This window comes from Anolis carolinensis, chromosome 4 (assembly GCF_035594765.1).
Source record: "Anolis carolinensis isolate JA03-04 chromosome 4, rAnoCar3.1.pri, whole genome shotgun sequence".
NCBI classification, from domain to species: domain Eukaryota; kingdom Metazoa; phylum Chordata; class Lepidosauria; order Squamata; family Dactyloidae; genus Anolis; species Anolis carolinensis.
This window is the reverse complement of record NC_085844.1, coordinates 29,588,350-29,614,154: the sequence shown is the minus strand read 5'-3', so window position 1 is coordinate 29,614,154 and position 25,805 is coordinate 29,588,350. Positions and strand designations below refer to the sequence as shown.

Here is a 25,805-nt window from a genome sequence, read left to right as displayed (position 1 = left end):
TCTTTAGAGTCCCCCAGGATTTATGTGCCAAGGAGTCTGGCTTGCTAGGGTACTTTGGGAAACTACATCTCTCATGTATATAAAATTGCCCTAAAAGCTCAGTGTTTCTGTCTATGTGTTCCTACTTGCCCATGTGTTATGTTGCCTCATTATGTTTCTGAGACCCCATCCCCTTCCCTTTGGTGGGAAACGGTGTTTCTGACCCCAAAGAAGTCCTGCATCCCACATAATCATATAGCCTGCGGGGACGAAATCAAGCTGGGAATTTCCTCATCATGTATAATTATGTGAGAGGCAATCATAGGGAGGAGGGAGCAAGCTTGTTGTCTTCTGCCTTGGAGACTAGAACTTGGAAGAATGGCTTCAAACAAATAACCCACATTACCTGCTTTGAACTGGGATATATGGCAGTAAGGATTCAGACAATCCAGTTCAAAGCAGGTAATGTGGGTTATCCGGCCTTGATATCCTGGGTTATAGAGCTGTGTGGAAGGGCCCAAATTCTTTCTCCTTCTCTGCAAAATAATGCTGGAATTTGTCCAGAGGAGGGCCACATCTATGGCAGGCATCCTCAGAGGTTGTGAGGTCTGTTGGAAACTAAGCAAGTGGGGTTTGTATATCTTTGTTGAGAGGTGTTAGCTGGCCCTGATTGTTTCATGTTTGGAATTCCCCTGTTTTTGAGTGTTCTTTTTTTACTGTCCTTTTTTTACTATCCTTTTTTTTACTATTTATTTATTTATTTATTTCCCATACTTCTGTCCCGCCCTTCTCACCCGAAGAGGACTCAGGGTGGCCTCACAACTGGCAACAATTCGATGGCCGACATACAAATTCCAATAATATAATGACAATTAAACTCAAACATTAAAACAAAAACTACTAAAAACAACAATTACAACCACATAAGTTCAAAATCATAGTCCAGAATCAGTCCAGTGGTCAATACTTTAAAAATCCTCAATTATTGCACTGCTAGGAATAATGCTCAATAACCATAACCATGTCTAGCAAGGCTATTCTATGCTAATCAAGGTGATCAACTGCAGTTATTCACACTTGCCCTTCATATTATCCAACATTTTTGCTTATCCAATGCTCTGCTGGCCCGTTCATGTGGTTTGGTGTGGGGGGGGCACCAACATTTCTATTCGCTTACACTTGAAAATTATCTTGGGCCGGCTCTGCTCTCTAGCACTGTAGAGAGTGAGCTATTAGAAATCATTCATATCATGGGAACTTTAATTTTTCAGGGTTTTTCCTTCTTTGCCAAAGAGAGCTAGTGCCTCACCAAACTACAAATCCCAGGATTCCACACCATTGAACCTTAGCAGTTAAAGTGATGTCAAACTGCATCAATTCTGCAGTGTAGATGCAGCCATACTATTTCCCTCCCTGCCTGCCTTCCTTTTTTGTCCTTTACATTGTTTATGACAGCAACTTCAAATCAGCTAGATCAGTGGTTCTCAACCTTCCCAATGCCGCAACCCCTTAATACAGTTCCTCATGTTGTGGTGACCCTCAACCATAAAATTATTTTCATTGCTACTTCATAACTGTAATTTTACTACTGTTATTAATCGTAATGAAAATATCTGATATGCAGGATGTATTTTCATTCACTTGGACCAAATACTCGATATGTCCAAATTTGAATACATGTGAGATTGGGGGAGGGGAATTGATTTTGTCATTTGGGAGTTGTAGTTGCTGGGATTTATAGTTCACCTACAATCAAAGGGCATTCTGAACCCCACCAATGATAGAATTGGGCCAAACTTCCCACACAGAACCCCCATGACCAACAGAAAATGCTGGAAGGATTTGGGAGGAATTGACAGCAATTTACGGAAGATGAAGTTCACCTACATCTGCTCCTTGTTTGGAGTCTCAGGCACAGCGCTCCCCTTGGCCGAGAGACCAGCTAAGAAGCCGGCCCATCACAGCAAGAAGAGGGCTTTTGGTGGGAGGATTTGCCATCAGTTTCCAAAAAGGAAGAGGAGGGCAGACAGAGAGATCTTTAGCTTTCTCTGTCAAAGCAGTTCCTAAGACCATCAGACATATGTGTTTTCCGATGGTCTTTGCCGACCCCTCTGACACCTTCTCGTGACTCCCCCAGGGGTCTTGACCCCCAGGTTGAGAAACACTGAGCTAGATGAATCCTTAAAGCTAATTTTAATTGACAAAAAGACCATCTCTAACTGCTCATATAATAGATTATTTTCAAAGTATATTTTAATTATATTAACATTAATATATTAAAAATAAGTATTTATAAAAATTGTGCACAATAGGTATTGTCATAGAAGAGGCATTCCTGTTTTTCTCTTACATAGAAAAAATTCCAAATGTGCCACAAAATATTCATTTACTATACAAAATCAAAAGATAAATTACTTGTATTGTTTTCCGTATTGTTAGCAGCTATGGGCCTCTTTTTAGAGAGATAAAACAGAATAAAAATAATAATGACATTATCTGCCTAGAAGATCAGGGGGCAGAGGACTCTTACAAGTCAAACAAGCAGTCAAAGAAGAAGAACATGCCCTGGCAGAATATGTAAAGCAAAGTGAATATGTAAAGCAAAGAACAAAGTGCTTTGATTGAAGTCAAAAATCAGAAACTCCTCAAAGCACAGCAGACAAAAAATCAGTACAAGAAAACCGCACTACAAACTAGAGCTGACAGCTGGCACAACAAAACATTGCATGGAAAGTTCCTTGACAAAATTGAAAGAAAAGTTGATAAGGAGAAGACCTGGCTATGGCTCATGAATGGGACCCTGAAGAAGGAGACAGAAGGCCTGATCCTTGCAGCCCAGGAGCAAGCCATCAGAACAAATACAATTAAGGCCAAAATCGAAAAATCAGCTGATGACCCAAAATGCAGACTGTGCAAGGAAACCGATGAAACAATTGATCATATCCTCAGCTGCTGTAAGAAAATCGCACAGACAGACTACAAACAGAGGCACAACCATGTGGCCCAAATGATTCATTGGAACTTATGCCTCAAGTACCACCTCCCAGCAGGAAAGAACTGGTGGAATCACAAACCTGCAAAAGTCTTGGAAAATGAGCACACAAAGATACTGTGGGACTTCCGAATCCAGACTGACAAAGTTCTGGAACACAACACACCAGACATCACAGTTGTGGAAAAGAAAAAGGTTTGGATCATTGATGTTGCCATCCCAGGTGACAGTCGCATTGACAAAAAACAACAGGAAAAACTCAGCCGCTATCAGGACCTCAAGATTGAACTTCAAAGACTCTGGCAGAAACCAGTGCAGGTGGTCCCGGTGGTGATGGGCACATTGGGTGCCGTACCAAAAGATCTCAGCCGGCATTTGGAAACAATAGACATTGACAAAATTACGATCTGCCAACTGCAAAAGGCCACCCTGCTGGGATCTGCGCGCATCATCCGAAAATACATCACACAATCCTAGACACTTGGGAAGTGTTCGACTTGTGATTCTGTGATACAAAATCCAGCATATCTATCTTGTTTGCTGTGTCATACAATAATAATAATAATAATAATATTTTTGTGACACCTTCCATGAGCATTCTGGAAATTGTAATTTGAAAAAGTTGCTGTTCCAAGTTAAGCAACAGGAGTATTTTTCCTTCTCTCTCATCATCAAAGATATTTTAGTTATATGCAAATGAATGCAGTAAATTAATCAATGAATCAGTACATTGATCAATTAAAACTTTCATGATATATCAACTAAGATCATATTTGATACTGTAGAAGCACAATTCTTTTTATGTATTTCTGTGAAGACTTTTTGTATTCAGAGTAAATATTTTCTTCGTTTTCTGCTCTTAGGGAGTTTAGAGTAGCCTTAGAAAATCAGCTTTAGAAGCTGGCAGAAGTTATAAAAGGGATCCAGCATCTTGAGACCTCCTTGTAGGTGGCGTTTTTCATTAATCCAGCAAGGAGCTGTCAAGACTAGCTACTGTTCTTTCTTTCCTTGATGAGCAATCATGAGCATATGTTATTATGTTTTATTGTTCGATGCAGTGCATAAATGGCGTACTGGGATGAATTACCCGGTGCCAATTCTACTCATCTGTTACCGGAGCTGATATGTCATGTAGATTGCTGTGCCAGCCTGCAGAGACCTTGATTTTTCTAGTGGAAAATGAGAATTTGCGGATAGCTGGCTTTCATTTCCACGGGCATAATTCCAGCCCTTTGGATGATCCTGTCACCAAGACATTTCTTAGGCTTGCAAATGGAGCTCTTCTTCATTAGGAGCGGCTGGAGTATAACAGTTCACCTCCCTTACTTGCCAACAGTAACAGCGGTAGATTTTGCACTCAATACTCAAATGTGGCATATTTGGCATGAATAGGGTGGAGAGAGTTGGAAGCCCCGACAGTCAGCCAATTAGACTATTCTCATCTTTCTTATCTATTTCTAGAATCCACCCACAACCCCTTTTGATTTTTATATTTCTGGAGGTAGGCAGAAGCAGTCACTTCTCTGTATGTATATATAAAATAAATGTTTAATAGGGAGCCAATTTGTGTGATTTCGTTTAGGAAAAAATGCTGCAGCCCTGAGGGAGATGGACATTTTTACCTTTCACAAATGGGATTTTTTATAATTGCTTTCATGCCCTGGTCACTATATCTGCTCAGCATTAAGGATGACCACATCCCTACCACTACTAACGACAAGAGTGGAATGCAGATTGGTCTTAATTTTTCATATTTAATTTATTTATGTAGATATTCTGATTTAATAGAACTACAGAACATGAGACCCGAGTGACCTAAATACCTGTTCAGTTTGCAGTACAGGTGCTGACTGGCATCATTTCAGTGCAGTATGCATAGATACGTTTACCTTACCTCTGTTTATGCCCTTTTTGGGATGCTTTGGATCTTGGTATTCTCTTTCCTACTCCACAGTGCCCAGTTCCCCAGAGTTCCCCACTCCAAATTGCCAATCTACATCATGGAGAATAGATAAGATCAGAGAAGCATATGCATATCTGTGTAACCAGATGCATAATGGCAGCACTGAGACCTTTGATATGGATGCTGATGGATCTCAGTGCTTTTGCAATCATTTCACACCTGGCTACAAGGACATAGCCAGCTGCTTCTTTGATCTTGCCCATTCTCCATCAGGCACCAATTCTTCATGCACAGTGGAGAGGATCTTCAGAGGTTGTCTGGGAAGTCTACAATGGTTTGTTTATGACTCAGCGTAGTGAAAGTTTGCAAAACCTACTAGTCCATGGTTCTCAACCTGATGGTCCCCAGATGTTTTGGCCTTCAAATCCCAGATATCCTAACATCTGGTAAACTGGCTGGGATTTCTGGGAGTTGTAGGCCAAAATACCTGGGGACCCACAGGTTGAGAACTACTGTACTAGGCAATTGTGATCCATGCTGGATTGCAGTTGCTAACTGTTCATGGACAACTTTAAGGTGCCAGTTCTCTCTTCTCATGAGAAACATCTTCATCTTTAAAGTACATTTGGATGTCAAGTAGAGCTGTGCTGTCAGACTTTGCACACTTCCTCTTCTTTCTCCTCCTCCTCTGTCACGCCCGAGGCAACGGAGCACTAAGAACCGAACACAGAGGCCAATAACTATCTAATATCTTTATTAAAGAAATATATAAGAATAATAAAAACAAGTAGAAAATATGGTCCAGAAGCAGACCTATCAGATGAGGTCAAATATAGTCCAGAAATGTTTTGTCCAATAAATGATATTAGAGTTCAAAGTAGAATCCAACAACCGAAACACACACTATTGCCAAGCAATAGTGTGGGGAAATGTCCAGAGTCTTTCAAGGTCCAAGGTAAATCCACAACAAGGCTGGAAACAAAACTTGATTCTAAGAGCAAGGTCCGTGGCTAGGAACAAGGCAAGGCAATTCTTGAATACTTGGTTAGGCAAAGCAAGGAGACTGGGTTTGCGGACTTTTCGAAGTCCACACTAGGCTGGAAACACGAAATCACTCCTGAAGCTGCTCTGTTGACTCCGCACGGAACCTACCGTGCCAGGCACATTTAACTAGGTCTCGTTTTCCTGCAAAGCAGGTGTCCAGCGCTCCCTTTCCCTAGAGAACAGGAAACGAAACACAGCTCTCTCCAGATGTGAGACTCCCTAGATTTTCCCAGGGGAACATGGCTAATCAGTGTCTCCTCCGAACCTGCTCCTTCTCTCCCCTGCCCGCAGTATAGGATTGTCTCCTAACAAAAGGGGGTGAGAACTGCTCAAGGTCTGTTTTAATGGGTTCTTGGGCAAAAACATCAACATCAGGCATCTGGAAAAATTCCGGCTCTGGCTGAGCCAGCGAAAACCCCATGTTTTCATCTTTGTCAGCCACGGTGGCACTGGGAGCAGGACTACAAGACCCATGAGGCATTACATCCTCCTCTTCTCTTTCACCCTCCTCTTCTTTTTCCTCTTCTATTCCCCCCCCCCCCCACAGGTTGAATATCTCTTATCCAGGTTTCCGAAATCCAAATGTAATTATCTTCAGGTTATGTTATATGAAACATAAATGACCTAACAACTCTGTTGTCAAGGTCCACTAGACAATTACCATAGATTCACACTGGAGGACCTAGCGATTCCTAGAGAAAACATATTAATCAAATCCATGAACAATAGGATCCACAAAAGTTCACTTCTGAAATATGGAGTGCAGACTGTACTTTCATGGAAAGGAAGTGAGCATGGGAGGCCAGGACTAATAGTTTCCTGTGGGTACTAGTATTGCCTTTGTTGTGTACTATTGGGTCATTTCCTATTCATGGCAACCCTAAGGAACCATTGCAGTTGAAATGATGAAATGGGATTTTCTGGGCAAGATTGGTTCAGAGTGGGTTTGCCTTTGCCTTTCTCTGAGGAAAAGGGAGAATGTGAGATGCCCAAGGTCTTTCAGGAGTTTCTATGACTAATGAGAGATTTTACTCTTCTGGGATTGTTGTACAACACCGCAACATTGTGAAAAACATTCTTTCTAGTCCTGTAGAACAAACCAATTTGGGCAGCGGAAAGTCAAAGAGAGGGATTGTTGCTAGTCTTTGTTTCTGTGTTTAGCTTTTACTGGCGTACTTTGCGGCTTCTAGGTGAAATGCATAATGGTGGAATTCCAGAGCTCGGTTATGACTTCTATATTTAGCAGCCAGGTCTTGCTCCCGTTGTTAAACAGTTTTCCATTTACCTTTGCAACCAACCCACAAGACTGGGTTTTAAATGTTCTGGTACTCTTGTAAATGGTTTTGCAAAAACACATACACAAAAGGCAGGACATGTGGTTCTCGAATGAATGTCCAATGAAAACATGTGTTGGACTAAAAAGAGAGAAAACCCTTCTGGTTACCACTGTTACCTATAAACATTTATTCATTCTCCCAGGCAAGGCTGCAGGGCAAGCAGAGAGAAAATGTTTATATTATAATGTGTGTGCAAGTTTTTAACTTGCTTTTGCTGTAGTGTTTATTTGTACTGAAAATTCAGAAAAGAGGAAAAGAATCTTACTGAAAGGAATTTCTGTAGCCAGACCACTGATTATGTATTTATATAAATCACTTTCAGACTTAACTGAAGTTAAAAATTTGGGAGGGGGGGGGGAAAGAACCCAAACTTCTCGTATGTATATAAAATATATTGGATTCAGTTTGAATTGGTCTCTTGAAACAGAATTTGCCCATAGACTGTGCCCTTTCTAAAATAATGTTCCAAGTTATTCAGCAGCCAGGCAAAATATATAATATGAATTCTTGGAAAACATGTGAAGCGTATATATTTTTTTAAATGGAAATAATGGTGACTGTCCAGTCCACATCTTAAGGACCAATGGGGAGCATAATATCAGTTTTCATTCTTCATGTTTATTACTGAACTTGGATTGATTGCAGGCCTGATAAAGAAAGATATGGGCTGACTTAAGGACTCATATGGGCTGCTCTTTTGGGAATGCTCTTCTCTAAAAGATCAGAATTTAGAATGCTTAAAAAACAAAACACCAAGAATCCAGCAGCTGTATCATTAGGGGATTCTGGGTGATGTAGTACACAGAAGTAATATTTTGAATCTCTGAATCTTTGATTAGAATGATTAACCAACCATTACATGTAGCACACTGGTCATCCTAGGAGGGGGGGAAAAGCATGTTCCATATTTTTTGGCATGTTCTTTTTTTTTGTCTTTTCTTTTTAGTTGTGAATGTGCACAAAACAGAAATGGCTAATAATTTGGTGATGATGATAATGACGATGACGATTCAAAGGGCTTCTGTAACAAAAAGACATTTTTTCCCCTGCCAGCAGAAACATACTGAAGAGGTTGGCCACCTATCCTAACTTCTCCAAGAAGCAGGGATGCATATATGTATTAGGAGGGGCGGAGAAATGGGGGCATAGCATTCCAGGTATAAATTCTGCCCTTCCAAATGAGATTTTTCTTCAGCCTCTGGATTTCTAGCACATTTTAAAATATGGCTTGGGCACCTGAAGAAGAGGAACAGACAAATTTACCAAGGGGATGTGGACACAGCAAATATGAGGTGTAAATGGAGAGCTAGCATTATATAATGGTTTGAGCATTGGACCATGACTCTGGAGCATGGAAAGCTGCTGTGTGACCTTGGGCAAATCATACTCTCCAAAGTAAAGGCAAACCTCCTCTGAACTAATTATGTGAAAAAACCCTATAAGCCTTAAGTCAGATATGACCTAAAGGCACTCAGCTTCAGGTGTGAATGATTGCATGGTCTCACTCACTGAAAAAGCTTTCTCCCTCCTCAATATGACATCCTTTCAAATATTTAAACATGGCTATCATGTCCCTTCTTAACCTTTTCTTCTCTAACCTAATCACCCCTAGCTCTCTAAACCATGCCTTAAAGAGTATGGCTTCCAGACCTTTTACCATTTTGGTAGCACCTCTCTGGATACATTCCAGCTTGTCAATATTCTCTTTGAATTGTGTGTCCAGAACACAGTATTATTCCAGGTGAAGTCTGACCAAAGCAGAATAGAATGGGACCATGACTTCTCTTGATCTAGACACTATACTCCTATTGATGCACCAAATAATTGATTTGGCTGTTTTAGCAGATACATCACACTGTTGACATGTGTTCAGCTTGTGGTCTACTAATGATGTTTTCCCTCTTTTTTGCAAATAGCAGGGCATGTTTTGGTGCATAATGTCCTTGCTGTAATTATCAGGAGTCTAATAGGTACTATGCACTAAAATCTGTCAACCCAAGTCTCTCCATAACTGTGTGGACTTTTCATTTCCAGGCATTACAGCTGAAGTCTTAGTGGTAACTTCGTTTGATGAACTCCACCAAAGAGCTCAAGAAGCCCAGGGGAAGATTGTTGTTTACAACCAGCGTTACGTTAACTATGGAGAAACTGTGCTGTACGGAGGTCGCGGTGCACTGGAAGCTGCTAAAGTGGGAGCAAAGGCAGCTCTGATCAAGTCCATTACTCCATTTTCTATTAATAGGTAAGAGCTTGTTGTTTCGTATTAAGCACACTTCACCTCTGCTTTCAGTTAGGCATTACAGCATGCTTTGAAGCTTGTTGTTCCTCTATAAAGAAGGGCCATCTTTATTGGAACAACTTGCTCTATCTTATATTGTATTGTTGCTGGTTTCTATTTTCTATTGGTAATTCAAGTAAGAGCTTGGTCAAGTAAACATGGTAATAGAGCCTATTTTTCTGCCAGTATACTCAACACCAAAACACTAGAAGCTGCTCCAGTGTTAAGAGCCAGAATGGTATAGTGCTTTGAGGGTTGGACTACAACTATGGAAACTAGGCTTTGATTCCCCAGTCAGTAATGGAAATCCACTGGGTGACCTTGGGCGAATCACACACATTCATCTCCAGAAAGCCCCATGGTAGGTTTGTTATAGAGTTGTGACATCAGAAGTGATCTGAAGGCACACTACAACAATAATATACTTAATGCCATAGTTTGGGGGCGAGATGGTGGTAGTGGTAGAATCTGCTTCTTTGTCCTCAATTCTGTCTGACAATGTTCCTGTGCCTAGTTGTCAGCAAGGGACAACCCAGATGTGTTGTGGTGCCCCCAATGTTAGTCCAAGTGTCTTCCTGAAGTATATGAGGGCATCCAGAATGCCCTCAGGAGCACCACATCTAGCCATGAGTCTCAAGTTGATACTACACAGGTGAAGCAAGGAGCGTTGTGCTTGGATGCCTCCTTCCACGATGCTCTCAAATTCACATATAGTCATTTCTCCACATTTGTGGTTTTCACTTTTGTGGATGTAATTAAAAATGTTATCTCTTGGAATCTCTGGGTCCTCTAGTGTGACTCTATGGCAGGTATGGGCAAACTTCGGTCCTCTAGGTGTTTTGGACTTCAACTCCTACAATTATTAACAGCCTGGAGGGCTGAAGTTTGCCCATACCTGCTCTATGGTCAACTTCCTCCAGTCATGCCCATGTCTAGAGAGAACACCACTCTAGGAAGCTCTCAGTCTTCTAATGTAGTTTTGTGCTCATCTTCCAGCAGATGTTGACCATCGACTCACATCGAAAGATCTAGAAATTCCTCAAAAGGTTTTCTCAGGGGAAAAAAATTAGTGATTTCTTTATTTGCTGCTTTTCACTTTTATGGGGGCCCTGTGCCCCTAACCCCAGCAAATGTGGAGGGCTGACTGTACACTGGTGTGGCCAGGGATTATGTAGATGTATTTCACTATCAGGTTTCTAGCTCATAGATCCCAAGCTGAGGAAGACATTCCTCATTATATGACCAGTCTGTAGGTAAAGGTGAAGGTTTCCCCTGACGTTAAGTCCAGTCGTGACCGACTCTGGGGGTTGGTCCTCATCTCCATTTCTAAGCCAAAGAGCTGGCGTTGTCCATAGACACCTCCAAGGTCATGTGGCCGGCATGACTGCATGCAGCGCCGTTACCTTCCCACCGGAGCGGTACCTATTGATCTACTCACATTTGCATCTTTTCGAACTGCTAGGTTGGCAGGAGCTTGGGCTAACAGCGGGCGCTCATTCTGCTCCCAGGATTTGAACCTGGGACCTTTTGGTCCGCAAGGTCAGCAGCTCAGCGCTTTAACACACTGTGCCACCAGGGGCCCAGTCTGTAGAATGATTTATTTTGTACTGATATCCTTTTCCTTGCCCTTCCTAACTCATAAAGAAAGCTAGACACTTGCGGGAGACTGCCTGAATGAGTAAAGCGAGTGGCCAGTGCTTTTTCTCCTAATTTGCTGTGACTTTTATACAGCGAGGCAGACGTCCAATGTCAGTAAAGGAGGTCATCTTCTGCTGGCCATCAAAAGCATTTTTACTTTAGTTAAGTTTTGGGAAATAAAGTAAAATAGCATTTTAAAATGTGTGTATTGCTTTTTAGTTGCTTTTTAACTTTTCTGTTTTTAAAAACATGGAAACAGTTATACTTTTATACTGTATCTGTGAGAACAATACCTGAAGTTTCATCTGTCTGCATCCAGAAAAATATATCCTCTCTAGGAACTTCCTTAGTCCTCTCAACAATTGTATGGTATGATTCAACTGGAAGTCTCTCTGGAAGATCTAATACAGTGGTTCTCAACCTGTGGGTCCCCAGATGTTTTGGCCTTCAACTCCCAGAAATCCTAACAGCTGGTTAAGTGGCTGGGATTTCTGGGAGTTGTAGGCCAAAACACCTGGGGACCCACAGGTTGAGAACTACTGATCTAATCGATTTTTGGATAGAATACCTTTTCTCTAGGGTGACTGTGTTAAATATCAGCAAAAATAATTCATTTCATTATGCTTCCCTCTTATCCATGGTTTCCTGTTTCCAGTCAGTTCAGGAATGTACCACGTGGATAATGAGGTCGTACTGAAATATAATCCATCTTTTTCATGTTTGTATCTATATTGTATTTGCTTTCATGTTTGTATCTAAATTGTATTTGCTTTCCACCTTGGAGACCATTTCTGAATTGGGAAAGCAGGTTATAAATAAGAATGAGGCTGGTGATTGCGCTTTTGTTTGTATGTTTACCTTACTTTTAAACAAAAGATGGAACATGCATATTTTCCAGGGGTTGCTTCCAAATTATCAAAATGATTCCAGAACAACTGGTATTCAGAGAGAAAATAATCCCTTTAAAATGTAAATCTCTAGACTTCATGTTTATTAATTTATTTATTGAAAATGATTTTCAAGGCAGAACAGCTTACAAATTTGTTTTAAAATATAAATACAATCATATAGTAGAATGGATTTGAATAGAAAGAATCGTAATTATGAATAAAATCAAGCAGCTTCAAAATTAAGAAGAGGCTTATAATAATATTAAGGTCTCCAGAGACTTCCCAGGGATCTACAGTATGCTTGCTCTTGAAACAAACTGATTCCACATGTACAGTGGCACTAATATTTTGGATTTTAAAAGGATAAATACAAAGAAAGGAGGAAGAAGACATAAAATAAATAGAAAGTGCATAGGATATGAACACAAGCTAGGCAAAATGTATATAATATAAGCATATCAACTAGAGCAGTGGTTCTCAACCTGTGGGTCCCCAGGTTTACCAGCTGTTAGGATTTCTGGGAGTTGTAGGCCAAAAACATCTGGGGATGCCAGGTTGAGAACCACTGAACTAGAGCTAGATGGACTGAACTAGAGGTAGATAGCTCTTGAAGGCTTCTCAATCATAAGTTGAAACTGACATGATGTCAATGAATAACAAAGATAATTAGTGCAGCTCTGGAGCACCAAAGACTTCTCTACTCCAGTATTCTGTCACTCTCACTGAGTGACCTTGTACAAGTCACACTTTCTCAGTCTCAGAGGAAAGCAAAGGCAATTCCCCCTGAACAAATCTTGCTAAGGAAACTACAGTAGCTTGAACTTTGCATCATACTGAGTCATAAATGACTTGAAGACACACAACAACAACAACAACAACAACAACAACAACAACATCCAAGATGGTAACCATTAGTATATTCTCTAGTAGTAAATTATATTGTTTTTTGTATATTGTCAACCTGATGTGTTTGCAGTTCATGGCATTATATGGAAAACTGCACTGCTGATGTGGCAATGTACCTTCCTCTCACCATAGTGTAGATGATATTTCCTTTGGGAAATAGAATAATTAGATTTTGCATTTTCCTAATGTACTCCGTGTCCATTTCACATGGAGAAGGGTCTGGAGATGACAACATCATGACAACATCATGATCCTGAGCTGTGCTGTGTCAGACAGAGAACACCAGAAAGTCCATTTTTGGAGGCAGCAACTGTAAGACGCGCTCCATCCCTTTCGCTATGACAGACAGCAAAGGAATTATACCACATGAAGAAATGGAACAGCTGCTGATTTTCACTACTCATCATATGAAAATTGAATCGTGGCTTTTCAGAAATAAGTTCTATCTAACATTTATGAAATGCAAGTGGATCATAAAATACTAGAAAATATAGTAAGGATTTCCTTTTTTTTTCCCAGACAGCCTGTCTGCTCTTCTGACTATTAAAATAGGCTTAGCTTCAGACTGTTGGTTCTGAGAAGCCGGGGAGCCAAAATGAGAAGCTGGGAGCTAAAGGATAGGTTAGACTTCACTAAAATTGTTGGGACACCCCTGCCTCACATTTTTGCTCCACACCCCATACCACCACAGGATGAAAAAATGAAGACAAATGTGACTCAATGAATTTGAAGAGATGATTTGGAAAGGATATACCAAGGGATGAAAGACACTGCCTCTGATCTAATCCTTTGTATTGTACATGATTTCCCACTAACAAAGACCAAAAGCAGTGTTTGAAGAAATATTATAGTCTTTTCTCTGATCTTGGGTGAGGAAACTGCTAGAGCCAATTGAGTATACTAAGATCATGAAATACCTAATTGTTGTGCATTTCTTCCTACTCTAAAATGGGGAAACTGATTAAACAACACCCAATGAATCCAAATGTGGTATAGTGGTTTAAGTGTTGGACTAGGATCCTGGAGACCAGGATCTGAATCTGCGCTTGGCCATGGAAACCCACTGCCTGATTTTTGGACAGTCACTCTTTCTCTGCTTCAGAGGAAGGCTAAAAGGCAAACTACCTGTGAACAAATTGCCAAGAAAACCCTGTGATCTGTTTGCCTTTGGGTTGCCATATGTTGAAAATGACTTGAAGGCACAACAGTGAATGCAAATCCTAGTTCTGATGCAAATGTAGTCACATTCACAGATTTCTTAAATAAATAAATAACCTTTGGTTTAAGGATAGAGTTAATGCATCAAAAACCCAAGGACATTTTAAATCTTTACTTTAAGCATTTTTATGCACATCCCAATGTGTCAATGCACCAAAACCCAAGGACATTGTAAGTAAATCTTTAACTTTTGTAATAGGAGCAATAAATATATTCTATAACCTCTCATATTGTTCTTCTTTACAATTTAAGCTCCATGCACTGGCACAAATGGCCTGAGGCACACAATCTCTTAATACCTGTGATTAATGCAATCATTTGTATTGGCAATTTTGAATCGGATTTTCTAAAACTTACACTTTGAATTCCGTAAATTATGCGCTGATGTCTGAAAAATGAGGTAGCATGGATTCTGAACTGATAAAATCACGTAATGATTTTAAAATACTCTTGTAACATTTGTGCATATAACAGGGGCACTCATCTACTTAAAAGTGCATTTTCCACCCAACTCACAGTATGGAAAAATGTACTTTTCAAGACCCAACACCCAATATATCGGGGGGGGGGGGGGGAATTAAAAGTGGATTGAGACTGGTTTAGCCAAAACTTACTGTTCAAGTTTAAGTGTCTGCTATTGGCTGTATATTTTTAATTAATTGAAATGATCTAGAGATGAAACCAAGTATCCTTTTGTTTTGAAGCCATTGTCTCTTTTGTCAGTTGGACAAAAGGAGGTATGTGTCATTCCCAGATGCTATTTGAACCTTTGAGGCTACCAAAAAGGACATTTTGGTACGAAAGAAGTGAGTGCTTGTTCTTTTTTACTCTTCCCTGTGTATTTTTCTTAAAAAGTAAAATGTGTCCTGGATGATACACTGGCCTAATGTCACTGCTGCCACTCTACGGTGTCAAAACCATGCCTGTAAGTGACAAGAGGCAATGTCCCAGCCAGTGTAGATTTCCTGCCTTCAATACCTCCTCTTAACCCCCTGTTGTGCTTTTTCTTGTCTGTCCTACTGATGAGCTGGCGCTGAGTAAGCTCAGCTGGACACAGAGCCTATTGTCAGTCAGCATCAGGAGGCATTGTCAGCTTGGATTGCCTGGCCTTTTTGAACATTTTCGTCTTAGGAAGATTGACTGATTGATTGCTGATTCCACCTGATGACTTCATTGGACCCAGAAGCCTGCTGAGCAAGAGGGAGAAAAAGTTTACTACCGTACTTATTTCTAACTACTGATTTCTAGTTGAGTCTCACCTGCTGCACTAGATGCAGTTGCGAAAGAATGAAATCCAGGGAGAAGATCTCCTGCCAAAAAAAAAAAAAAAAATGTGGAGGAAGCATGGATCATTCACTTTCCAAGCTCAATGCGTTATGAGAACTTCATTTCACTGCTTAAGGATCATGGCTCTTTGTTTTGTAACCAGGGGAGGTTTACTCAGTCTAGAAATGATTTGATTGTTACACACCAGAGATGGAAAGAATATTTGAAAATGTTTTTTAATGTTTTAAAAAAGGTATTCGTGTTTTGAGAAACCCTGACAAAACAAATCCTGTATTAAAGAGAATCTTTGCAGTTCAGGCTTTATTCTGCACAAAAACCTAACATTTATTTTTCATTTTCTGTACATTTTCTGCACAGAAAATAGCATTTTTCATAGAAAAAACTGTTGTGCATAGTAAATGCCCCTTTCTTTGCAAAATACAATCACATGCAATGTTTCACAGAATACTATAAGTCATGCATTGTGAATAGGCTTTGAAAACTGCAACTTTTGAAAACTTTCTCATAGGATATTTCTGTAATTACTTGAATGCTTCCTTTGAGAAGAAAATTAGTGAAGATTTACATCCCTCTTTACCAACTAAGCATGGTAGAAAGTTCTGGGTGGGTTCATTGGCCAATTTCCTTAAAGAGGAAAGAAAATTAGAGAAAAACTTATAAAGCTTTCATGATATCTGCAGAATTCAATCCTTTGAAAAAGTTACTTTCAGGACTGCAAATCTCAGACCTTTCCAGCCACTGTGGCCACTGTTCATCCTTTGTGTGTGTGTGTGTGTGTGTGTCAGGAGCGACTTGAGAAACTGCAAATCACTTCTGGTGTGAGAGAATTGGCCGTCTGCAAGGACATTTCCAGGGGACACCCAAATGTTTGATGTTTTGCCATCCTGTGGGAGGCTTCTCTCATGTCCCCGCATGGGAAGCTGGAGCTGACAGATGGGAGCTCACCCCAATCCCTGGATTTGAACTGCCAAACTTTTGGTCAGCAACCAGACTTCAAGTCAGCAGTCCTGCCAATACAAGGGTTTAACCCATTGCACCACTGGGGGCTCCTGCTGCTCATGCTGGCAGGGAAAATCAAAGTTGTACACCAAAAAAGTAACATTTGCAAGCTCTAGTCTGATCACAGACATGAGTTAAGTAGAGGCAAAAGAAATTAACAGAGATATGCTATTCCTAGGAATGAGTGAAACTATTTACAGGCAGTCCCCAAGTTATGAACAAGATAGGTTCTGTAGGTTTGATATTATGTTGAATTGGTATGTAAGTCAGAACAGGTACACTCTTAAAATGTAATTCCAGCCATTAGCTTTGGGTAGCAAAGGGAAGGGTTAAAATCTCTGTGTTTGTTTTGCTGTCTCTGCCCCTGTTCAGAAAATTTCACCTCACTTTCTGTCCCTGTGATCATTGGATTTTGAAAAAAATCCAATGATCACAGTTTCATTGTGGAAACTAGGATTGGCGATAAAACTTCAGTGGAGACATCTTTTTCCCATAATTTTCAGGAGTAAATTTAACTTCCGAGGAGTCGATTTCTCTCACTTCCTGGTGTCTCACCCCCATTCTTAACTATAAGTTATTTTTAAGTCGGATATTTGTAACATGGGGGTGCCTGTTTTGGGAAATTGAATGACTATTTTCTCTTATTTTACAATTGTGGAAGTTCACTATGATCTAACAAGTGGAAAACTATATCATCCATGCTGGACTGGAGCCCTTCAGATGCTATTTAAGGGGGGCTGCCAGACTTTATCACTTGCTACTATCTCTGGGCCAGTGAGGATTTGTGTGCTCTTGCTAGATCTGAAGGAGCTTTCACATCTCTCTGCATATCTTTTCATGTCATTCAAGGGAAAGACAATGAAAAACAATTCTCTTCACATTTGCAATACAAAAGCTTGCACAGCCTAGAGACCTAAGACATACCTACCAATGTCTCCAGGGCAGAGAGAAAAATGGAAAAATATCCCCCCCCCCCCTGTTCTTTTATACTTGGTGCACATCCAGAACCTCTTCAAATATAGTATACTAATTCCTTGGCTTAATCCAAGGAACTGTGTCTAATCCAAGGAGTTGGTTGCTTCTTGAGGGGACACAATTTTCTCCCATCTATATTCATTTTTAAAGCTCAACATCACCAAACCAACTGTGCAGCTACAGAACTCATTGAGCCCATTTGAAGCCTTTATTTGAAATATTTCCAACTTTCCCACTGACAAAGACACTCATTGTACTCACCTTTTTACTGCATAAGAGCCATGTCAGCAAGTATAGTAAATCCAAAGATTCCTGCAAAGTTTCCAGATCTGGAGCAAAATTGGAGAGGCGAAGAAGCGTTTTGTTTGGGTTCTCTGCCTTCCCTTTCAAGGCTGCTACTTCTTATCCCTAAAATCTATTGGATTCCGCAAGCATTAACAAGCAAATGTTTGAAAAAACTCATGAAGGTTGTTTCAGTATTGTGACAACTATCTCCATTTTGGTGATGTTGGTGGGAAAATTGTGGTGAGCTAGCTGTAAATGGAAAAATCAGTGCAGGAATTCTTCTGATCTTTTTGCTGTGGTTGTTTCTATTTGCAGTAGGAATTCACAGAAGAAATAGATCTGAAGATGCTTGAAAGATGGTTGTTTTATTAACAGTAAACTCATGTATGCTAAAGAACAGCAGGAGGGTTTGAGAAAGAGGAATGAAAGGGACATCCTAATGCAGTGATTCTCAACCTGAGATCCCCAGATGTTTTTGGCTTTCAACTCCCAGAAAACCAAACAGATTGTAAATTGGCTGGGATTTCTGGGAGTTGTAGGCCAAAACAACTGGGGACCCCAGGTGGAGAACCACTGTCTTAATTTGATAGGCACTCACCCTTATGTTCCTTGATCACTAGTTGGATAGAGTACATGATACTTATTGTCCAAACCAGCGGGAAGCATCAGGTTAGGAAGGCTATCATAGGTGGTGAAGTGTGTCCAAAAAGGAAGGAGAGGCAGACAAAGTGGGAAAAGAAGAGGAAGATGAAGTAACAACAGCAAGAATAGCAACAATAACTGTACTGCACAACGTATAATTTTCATCATCATCATCATCATCATCATCATCATCATTTAATTACTTATTAATCGCCCTCCATCCACGATGCTCTAGGTGATTTACAAGATAAAATTGTAAAGGATAAAAACACATGCATAAAAATATTAATAAAATTAACATAGATTAAAAGCTCTAGTAAAGAGCCAGGTCTTGAGTGCTAGGGTAAAAGGTCCTAACTCACGCATGGCTCTCACATAGGGCAGCAAGGCATTCCATAAGGCAGGGGCAGAAATAGAGAAAGCTCTGCGCCTGGTCCTTTCCAAGTGGACTTCTCTAGTACCCGGTATATAAAGTAAGTCACGTTGGGATGGTCGTTGCGACCTCCGATGATGGGAGAAGGAGAGACGGTCCCTAAGGTACAATGGGCCCTGGCCGTAAAGAGTTTTAAAGGTCAGAACTAGGATCTTATATAGACCACGGTAATCAGTTGGAAGCCAATGCAGATGCTGCAGCACTGGTGTTATGTGGCATTTCATGGGTGCTCTTGTGAGTAGCCTGGCTGCCGCATTCTGAACAATACGGAGCTTTTGAGTCGTGGACATCGGAAGGCCAACATACAGGGCGTTGCAATAGTCCAGCCTAGACGTGACCGTGGCATGGATGACTGTTGCCAGCGCCTCATCAGATAGATAGGGTGCCAGTTGCCTCGCTTGTCGTAGGTGGAAAAAGGCCTGTTTGCTGGCAGCAGCGACTTGAGCTTCCATTTCTTCATCAATAACAGGAGTCCAAACCTTACAGCTGTTCTCAGGTTAGAGCCAGCTAGCCTTATGTCTCTAACTTTATGCTTCAACCTTTTTTCTCTTGCTGACTATCTAGAACCTGTTCATTTTGTGTTGGAACTCAACCACAGCATGGCTCCTTCTTATCAAGAAATTAGATAAAGCCCTTCCCTTATTGGCCTCTCTGTCTGCCAGTCTCTATTCTCTTCTCCTATCCCCTGCTTGTTTGACTTGTTAGGGACTTGCCTCTTTCTATACAAAGTATCTCGAGTGCATGGCAAAGTTCAGATTCTCCATTTTCTTCTCCTGTAGGTTTGCACAGAGACAGGATGTCTACTGTGAGTTAGCTGGTTAGATAGCTAGGCCCTGTGTTAACTTTCTTAATTTAGTTATGTAGTTCTTTGAATAAAGTGTTTTACAAGTTTTTAAGCTTGACTCTGCTCCTGAAGTGCTTAAGCTCAATTCTTCAAGTGCTGGCACTAGAAGCTTCTGAACTGCTGTTATTGCTTTTCATTTTGAATGCTTTTTCCCTTTTAGAAATTATCTCCCAACACTAGGATGGTTGAATTTTCATTATAAACATTATATTATCCCTATATTAACGTGGCTGGAGTCAAACTTTGTCCCTCTGAAGTAGAGGAATTTTGCTGTTGACTTTTTAAGGACTCCCATTTGGTTGTACCAGAGCATCACCCCAGTTTATAGGAAATTATGCTTGTTAAAAGAAAACATTGGCTCTCCTTATTAAGCCATCCATGTTTTCTCCTAGGAGAAATGTTTGGCATCAAACTGTCAACGTTTCAGAACTCTCCTGAATGATGCCACTGTGGACTAAGTGTTACAGAAACCTGGCAAAAAATAAAACTTGAAAAACAAACATTGACTTAAAAATCAATAAACAGAATTTCAAATATTTAGCTTTGCAGGGAACTGGTGGTATTGATCTACTTTGCCGCTTTGAAAACAAAATGCAACTATTTGGACAAATTGGAAATTCTAGGAATAAGCTGGAAGAAACAAACATTAGAGTAAGATCTTATGCACATGTACTCCGAAGTACATCTTACTGAGTTCGCAAGGATTTACTTGCAAATGAGCTTGTACAGGATTGCAGCCTAAATTATGTGTTTCCATTAAAAACCAGGTTTAAATGAGAGGTAAGATAATGAACTGCATAAAGGAATGGAATGTTGCATATTTATTCTAACTAGCAGATTAGTTCGCAGGCAGTAGATTTAGGTTAGATCTTCATTATCTTAGATGAACCTACCCAACTTGGTAACTTCCACATGTGTTGGACTTTCTTAATCTCTGCCCGCTACCCAACATTGGCTAGAGCATTTGTTGGCCGAAACACCTGGAGGGCATGAGGTTGAAGGAAGGCTGTCTCAGATGGTGAGGGAATGCAGAGGGTATCCATGAAGCCTGGAAGGGCTCATAGACTTTTGTGTAGACATTCTCACAATCCAAACCATAATGTTCCACAGCTATCAATAGATGCAATATTTTTCCAACTGTAGAATATCTAGAAGCATAAACAACTGTTGTCATGAAGGGTCAAAGATTATTTACTGTTTGTGACTGTTCCCCTAAGAATGTTTACTTGTAACCTAATTTGCAAATGTCTGGATTGCCTTCTATTTTGTTTTCCACATTGCCTGTTTGGTTTGACCTGGGCCACTGAAATTGAAAGCCTGCTTCTAAAGGCAAGTACGTATTCTGAGCATTTAGAGGCCAGATGATTGTACGCTGCAACCAGGCAGATTCCAGATGGACTTTGTCTGCCCAGAGAAAACAGCAGTTATCCCCTTTTTGGATTCTAAATGAACCTGATGATGGTCTGGGAGTGAGATGGCTGCTCTTTCCTCCCACTCTCTCTGCCAGGCATTAAATGGCTGCTCCCCTCTCCTAGACACTAAATAGCTCAGGGACCATTCACTTGCCCATTGTAGCAGGCTCACAGGAACTGCTGCATGGTTTTTGCAAAACAGCTATAAAAGAACACATGCAATCCAAAATTAAACATGTGTATGTCATCAACAGGATTCTGACCTGGATTTTGGAAGAGGAATGTGGTTTTGTGTGTTTGTGTGTGTGGTTTTTGGGGGTTTTTTGTTTGTTTTTTTTTTTGCAAGGGAGATGAATGAAAGGAACCATTTGGATAGGAAGGAACAGGCACTCACTAGAGGCAATCTGAAACATGGCTGGGGGCTCAGTGGGAAAAGAACAGCACAGTAGAAAGGAATGAAAGGGAACTATCCGTTGTTACCATCCGTTGAGTTATGCAGGGAACTCTAGACAGGATCCAATAAGATTGTCCCAATTAACAACACTTACTCCCACTCCCTTAAACCTAAATGTGTCTATCTACCAGAGATTTTGGACAGTACCATGGGAGCAAGGAGGAGGAGGAGGAAAGTAAGTAATTTCATATTAGCAGCTGGATGTTACGGATATATTCGATTTAAGACTATTTGTCGATTTAAGACAAATGTGGGAAGTGAATGATGGGATGAAGAATTTATGGATATTCCACAACCCTATTTCTCCCTCAGTAAAGCTTATAAGGGGAGAGATGGGGGAGATCTTTCCCCTCTGCTCTGTACTGGCCCATCTATTGGATTTGAAGATCTCAAGCCAGATAGTCCTTGTAGGCAAACTGAGAAGACAACTGACTTCTCTCTCTCTTAGATTTAGTTGTCTCCTTGTATGTTCAGACAAAGTAGCACCTTGGCACAAAAGTGCTCTTCACCAAATAGGAACATGACACATGAACCTAAATGATCTGACTAGGATTCCATACTTGAATATTCTGGGCCTTATCAATTAGAAGTGTACCAAATGGTGTATGGTAAGAACACTTTCCCTCTAATTGGTTCTTTATATTTATTTCTGTGGCTTGTTCTTGGTCTTGGACCTCTTCTGATGTCTGTAGTAGAGTAACCATTAGCTTTCAGAGCCCAGTTTAGGTGCCATACCCCAGCCACCATTGGTTTCTGAACCTGATCCAGAAATGAACTTTGACCAGGATGAAGCTTATTCTGTCTTTTTACCCAGTCCACAGAGCTCTTTTCAATAACAGCTGCCGGCTGTTGATAGCTCGGGTGATTCCTTAATTGGGAGAGAAAGCGAAAATATTACTCCCATGGCTGAACCAGATGTTCTTGGTTCCCCAGAGAATGTGTCCTTCAACAGAAGGGAGTTTCTGCATTGCCAGAGATCCGAAAAACAAGGACTCCGCAGGAATAACTGCTTGGCATCTCGAGGGGATAATGGATAGAAGGTTTTCCCTTGAGAACCTTTAGGGAGTTTGGCTTCCCTTGTTTGTGATCAGTTTGGGTTCCATAAAAGTGTTTTACACCGTGGACACTTTGCGGTGTCAATGTTGCTATTTCCTGAGAAAGGTTCACCGACTCTAGCTCCTGCTTCTTCCAAGCCAAGTTTCCAGATCTTGGCGGCCAAGCCGAGCTGCGACTCCCAAGTAGACCCGGAGTAAGTCTATTTCCTTGCCTTGTTCCTGAACCAAGTTTGCCCTCAGCTTCATCACGTTCCTGCTTTGATATCAAGAACTTTTTAGTGACTTTGGACTTTGTTATTCAGTCTTGCTTCCTTGTTATTCCCCGCTCAAGAACTTTCCAACAGTTTTGAGCGTGTTTTGGTTTCTGGACTTTGGACAATAATATTGGATATTTTCCTTCAGTTCTTTGGACTAATTCATCCCTTTCTTTAAAGGACTATTATATGCTCAACCTTTCCACCTTTTCATTCCTGAATTTATAATTGTTTTAATAAAGATATTATATGATTATTGGTCTCTGTCTGGTTTCCAGTGCTCACGCTGCCTTGGGGTGCAACATTAGGTGGGAATTTGAACCTAGTCCTTTCTGATTTTAGCTCAGCACTGTAACCGTTGCAGATATTGGTTCTCTGATAACTTTGTTCCAAATTACATAAAATGCAAGTGAGATGACAAATGTGTATATAGAATAAAATGCTCAAGTATCCCTGTTTCTACATGGATACTTCCTAGGAAAGGCTCATAGGAATTTTTGTCTGAAAAAAATGGGAAGTCAAAAATGACTTGAGTACCTTCTGATGGATAGGTTGACTCTATTCATAATTAGTCTCACTTTAAATATACAATTTGAAACTTCCTCAAAAATTCATGTGTTTGTTTAGATTTGTAATTATTAATGAAAAGGTAGATTAATGTGAATATAGCAAATCCAGAACGAGACATCAATGCTGTCACTTGCTTCAGCAACTACCATCTGTTATGGTGTACCATTTGTCATCCAAGCTGTTGTTCCACTGAATCATAGTTTTCCCAGGGCATTTAAATTTAACCAAGAGTTTACTGTATAGCCAACACCTGTTGGAAAGGGAAGGGAAAAATTTATAAGCCTAAACCTTGAGTAAAGGAGAATATCAGTTCATCCTCCAGCCCACCCTCCCGTCTGGTTCTCTCAGTAGTAACAGGAGTGTTTCACAATACAAGAGGAATTTTATGGTCTGTAGGAAGAGACAAATGTTGGGAACAGAAGTAGAAAAGTAGAATAAAGAGAGAACAAATCCAGCGGAGCTCACTTGTGCATTTTTTCCTTTAGTTTAATATTGTGAGGAGCTCTTTAGGCTTACACAAATCCCTGTCTATTATAAACATTTGGTAATACCTATTTATATTTTTGTTGTATCTTTTTTGTGTGTGGAAAAGATGAGTGGAAATCCTCCAAGAAAGCATGAAACTGGAATTTGAGTACATCATGCCAAATTGGAAGACAACACCCAAACATGTAAATCTTAATTCATCCTCATGTGATTATTGAACATTTTGGGTATGAGTGATAGCATAACAATGTCTACAAATACATACACACTACAATTGAACTTTAGTCTGTTCTGAATGCTGAACAAATGGCTCTTCATGGTAGTACACCTGTCCCTGAATTCCTGCCAACTGTTGCCATTTTATGATTAATCTGTTTTGTTTTCTTGGGTTTCTCTCTTGTTTTGTTCACATGGCAACAGTAGAAATTTGACAATAGTGAAGTCATAAGGCTAAGCATACCCACATGCCACACAGTGCTTGCAGCCTCCATTATGATGATAGTTATCATACTTTTTAACAATAGAGGAGAAAGCTATTTTCTAATTAAAATGTTCAGTGTGCTTTTCCCATTTTTTCCCTTTTTGGCCCCAAACATTTTGTAGATTAAATATTGTGCTTGATATTTAAAGACCTCACCAGGCAAAGGGGCTGAGAAATCAAAGGAGAACAATCTTGTTCCAAGGTTGTATAGAGTCTGTAAGCTGCCAGCTAGTTCAAATTCTGGCTTTCTTGTTTCTACTGATTGCATTTCTTCAAAAGCTGAGACTTTAGCTGCTTCATTAATATATATTTCAGAGCTTTTAATCTACTAAAGCTTCATTTATTCTTCTCTTCCATCATTACTGGTTCTTCTCCAACAGCATGTCCATAGACTTTTTAAAGTGGAGTTTTACAAACATATGGAAATGTACATTGGATAATGGAGTACATTAAAGAATTCTATGATTTTATTTAGAGTGTGTATACCCATCTCTTCATCAACAAAGGCTCTCAGAGTGGCCAACAAATTGGTAATTGGGCAATTCCCTGTCCCAGGTCTACAATCTAAGACAGGGGATGCAAGGAAAGGGGGTGGCAGTAGGGGAGTGAATGACACCCATGAGATGTTGCCAGTTCTTTTCTCTCTCCAAGATCAAGGCTTTGGCAGTTGAGATCGAGGGAGAACCATTCATCTGCTTCTGGGCCTAGGCATGATGGAGCTCTGACTAGTTCTTCTTCTCTCCCTCTTCACAGCCATTGATTTCTGAAGATAATAACCCTGTGCTTTAGAGATAACATAAACATCTTTGATATTGTTCTAAAATAAATGGTTGTTCCCCAAGATTTGATTGTCCTAATGCGTGACTGTGCTCAGGAGAAGAGAACAGTTTAAGGGCCAAATATGGCAAACAGAATAATTTCTGATTGTCAAGGCTTCAAATACAGCAGCATTTTATCACATCTATTTAATATATACACAGAGCATATCATATAGAAAAATTGATTGTACTTGGAGAAAGGAGGGATGAAAATTGGAGGAAGGAAGAACAATTTAAGACATGGAGATGGCACCATACTAGTAGAAGAACGGTAACCAGAGGTGAAAAGAATGAAAGATTCCATGGGGCAGATTGGACATGACTGAGATGAATCAAATCTAGTTTCCACCATGACACATATACTTGTACAACTTGTTCTGAAACTGACTTTGAAAAAAGCTAAATTTAAACCATCACAAAAACAAAGTATTTTTATAAGAGGTTCCAGAAAGGGGCTGCTGGACTGATCCTGACTTTCATACAAGGAACAGATAGGCGTGATGCACTTAGGATGGGCGCTTCTGGTGTGAGAGAATTGGTCGTTTTCAAGGATGTTGCCCAGGGGATGCCCGGATGTTTGATGTTTTACCATCGTGTGGGAAGCTTCTCTCATGTCTGCACATGA

The 25,805-nt window shown here is 40.3% G+C and overlaps 1 protein-coding gene across 1 annotated transcript in view; it reads left to right on the top strand.

Annotated features, from left to right (window-relative positions):
* Positions 1-25,805, top strand: part of cpq (carboxypeptidase Q) — a 196,060-nt gene that overhangs the window by 31,121 nt on the left and 139,134 nt on the right. Inside the window, exon 3 of the mRNA XM_003219519.4 lies at positions 9,290-9,497. Within this exon, the coding sequence (XP_003219567.2) occupies positions 9,290-9,497 (208 nt within the window). The remainder of the gene's footprint in view (positions 1-9,289; positions 9,498-25,805) is intronic.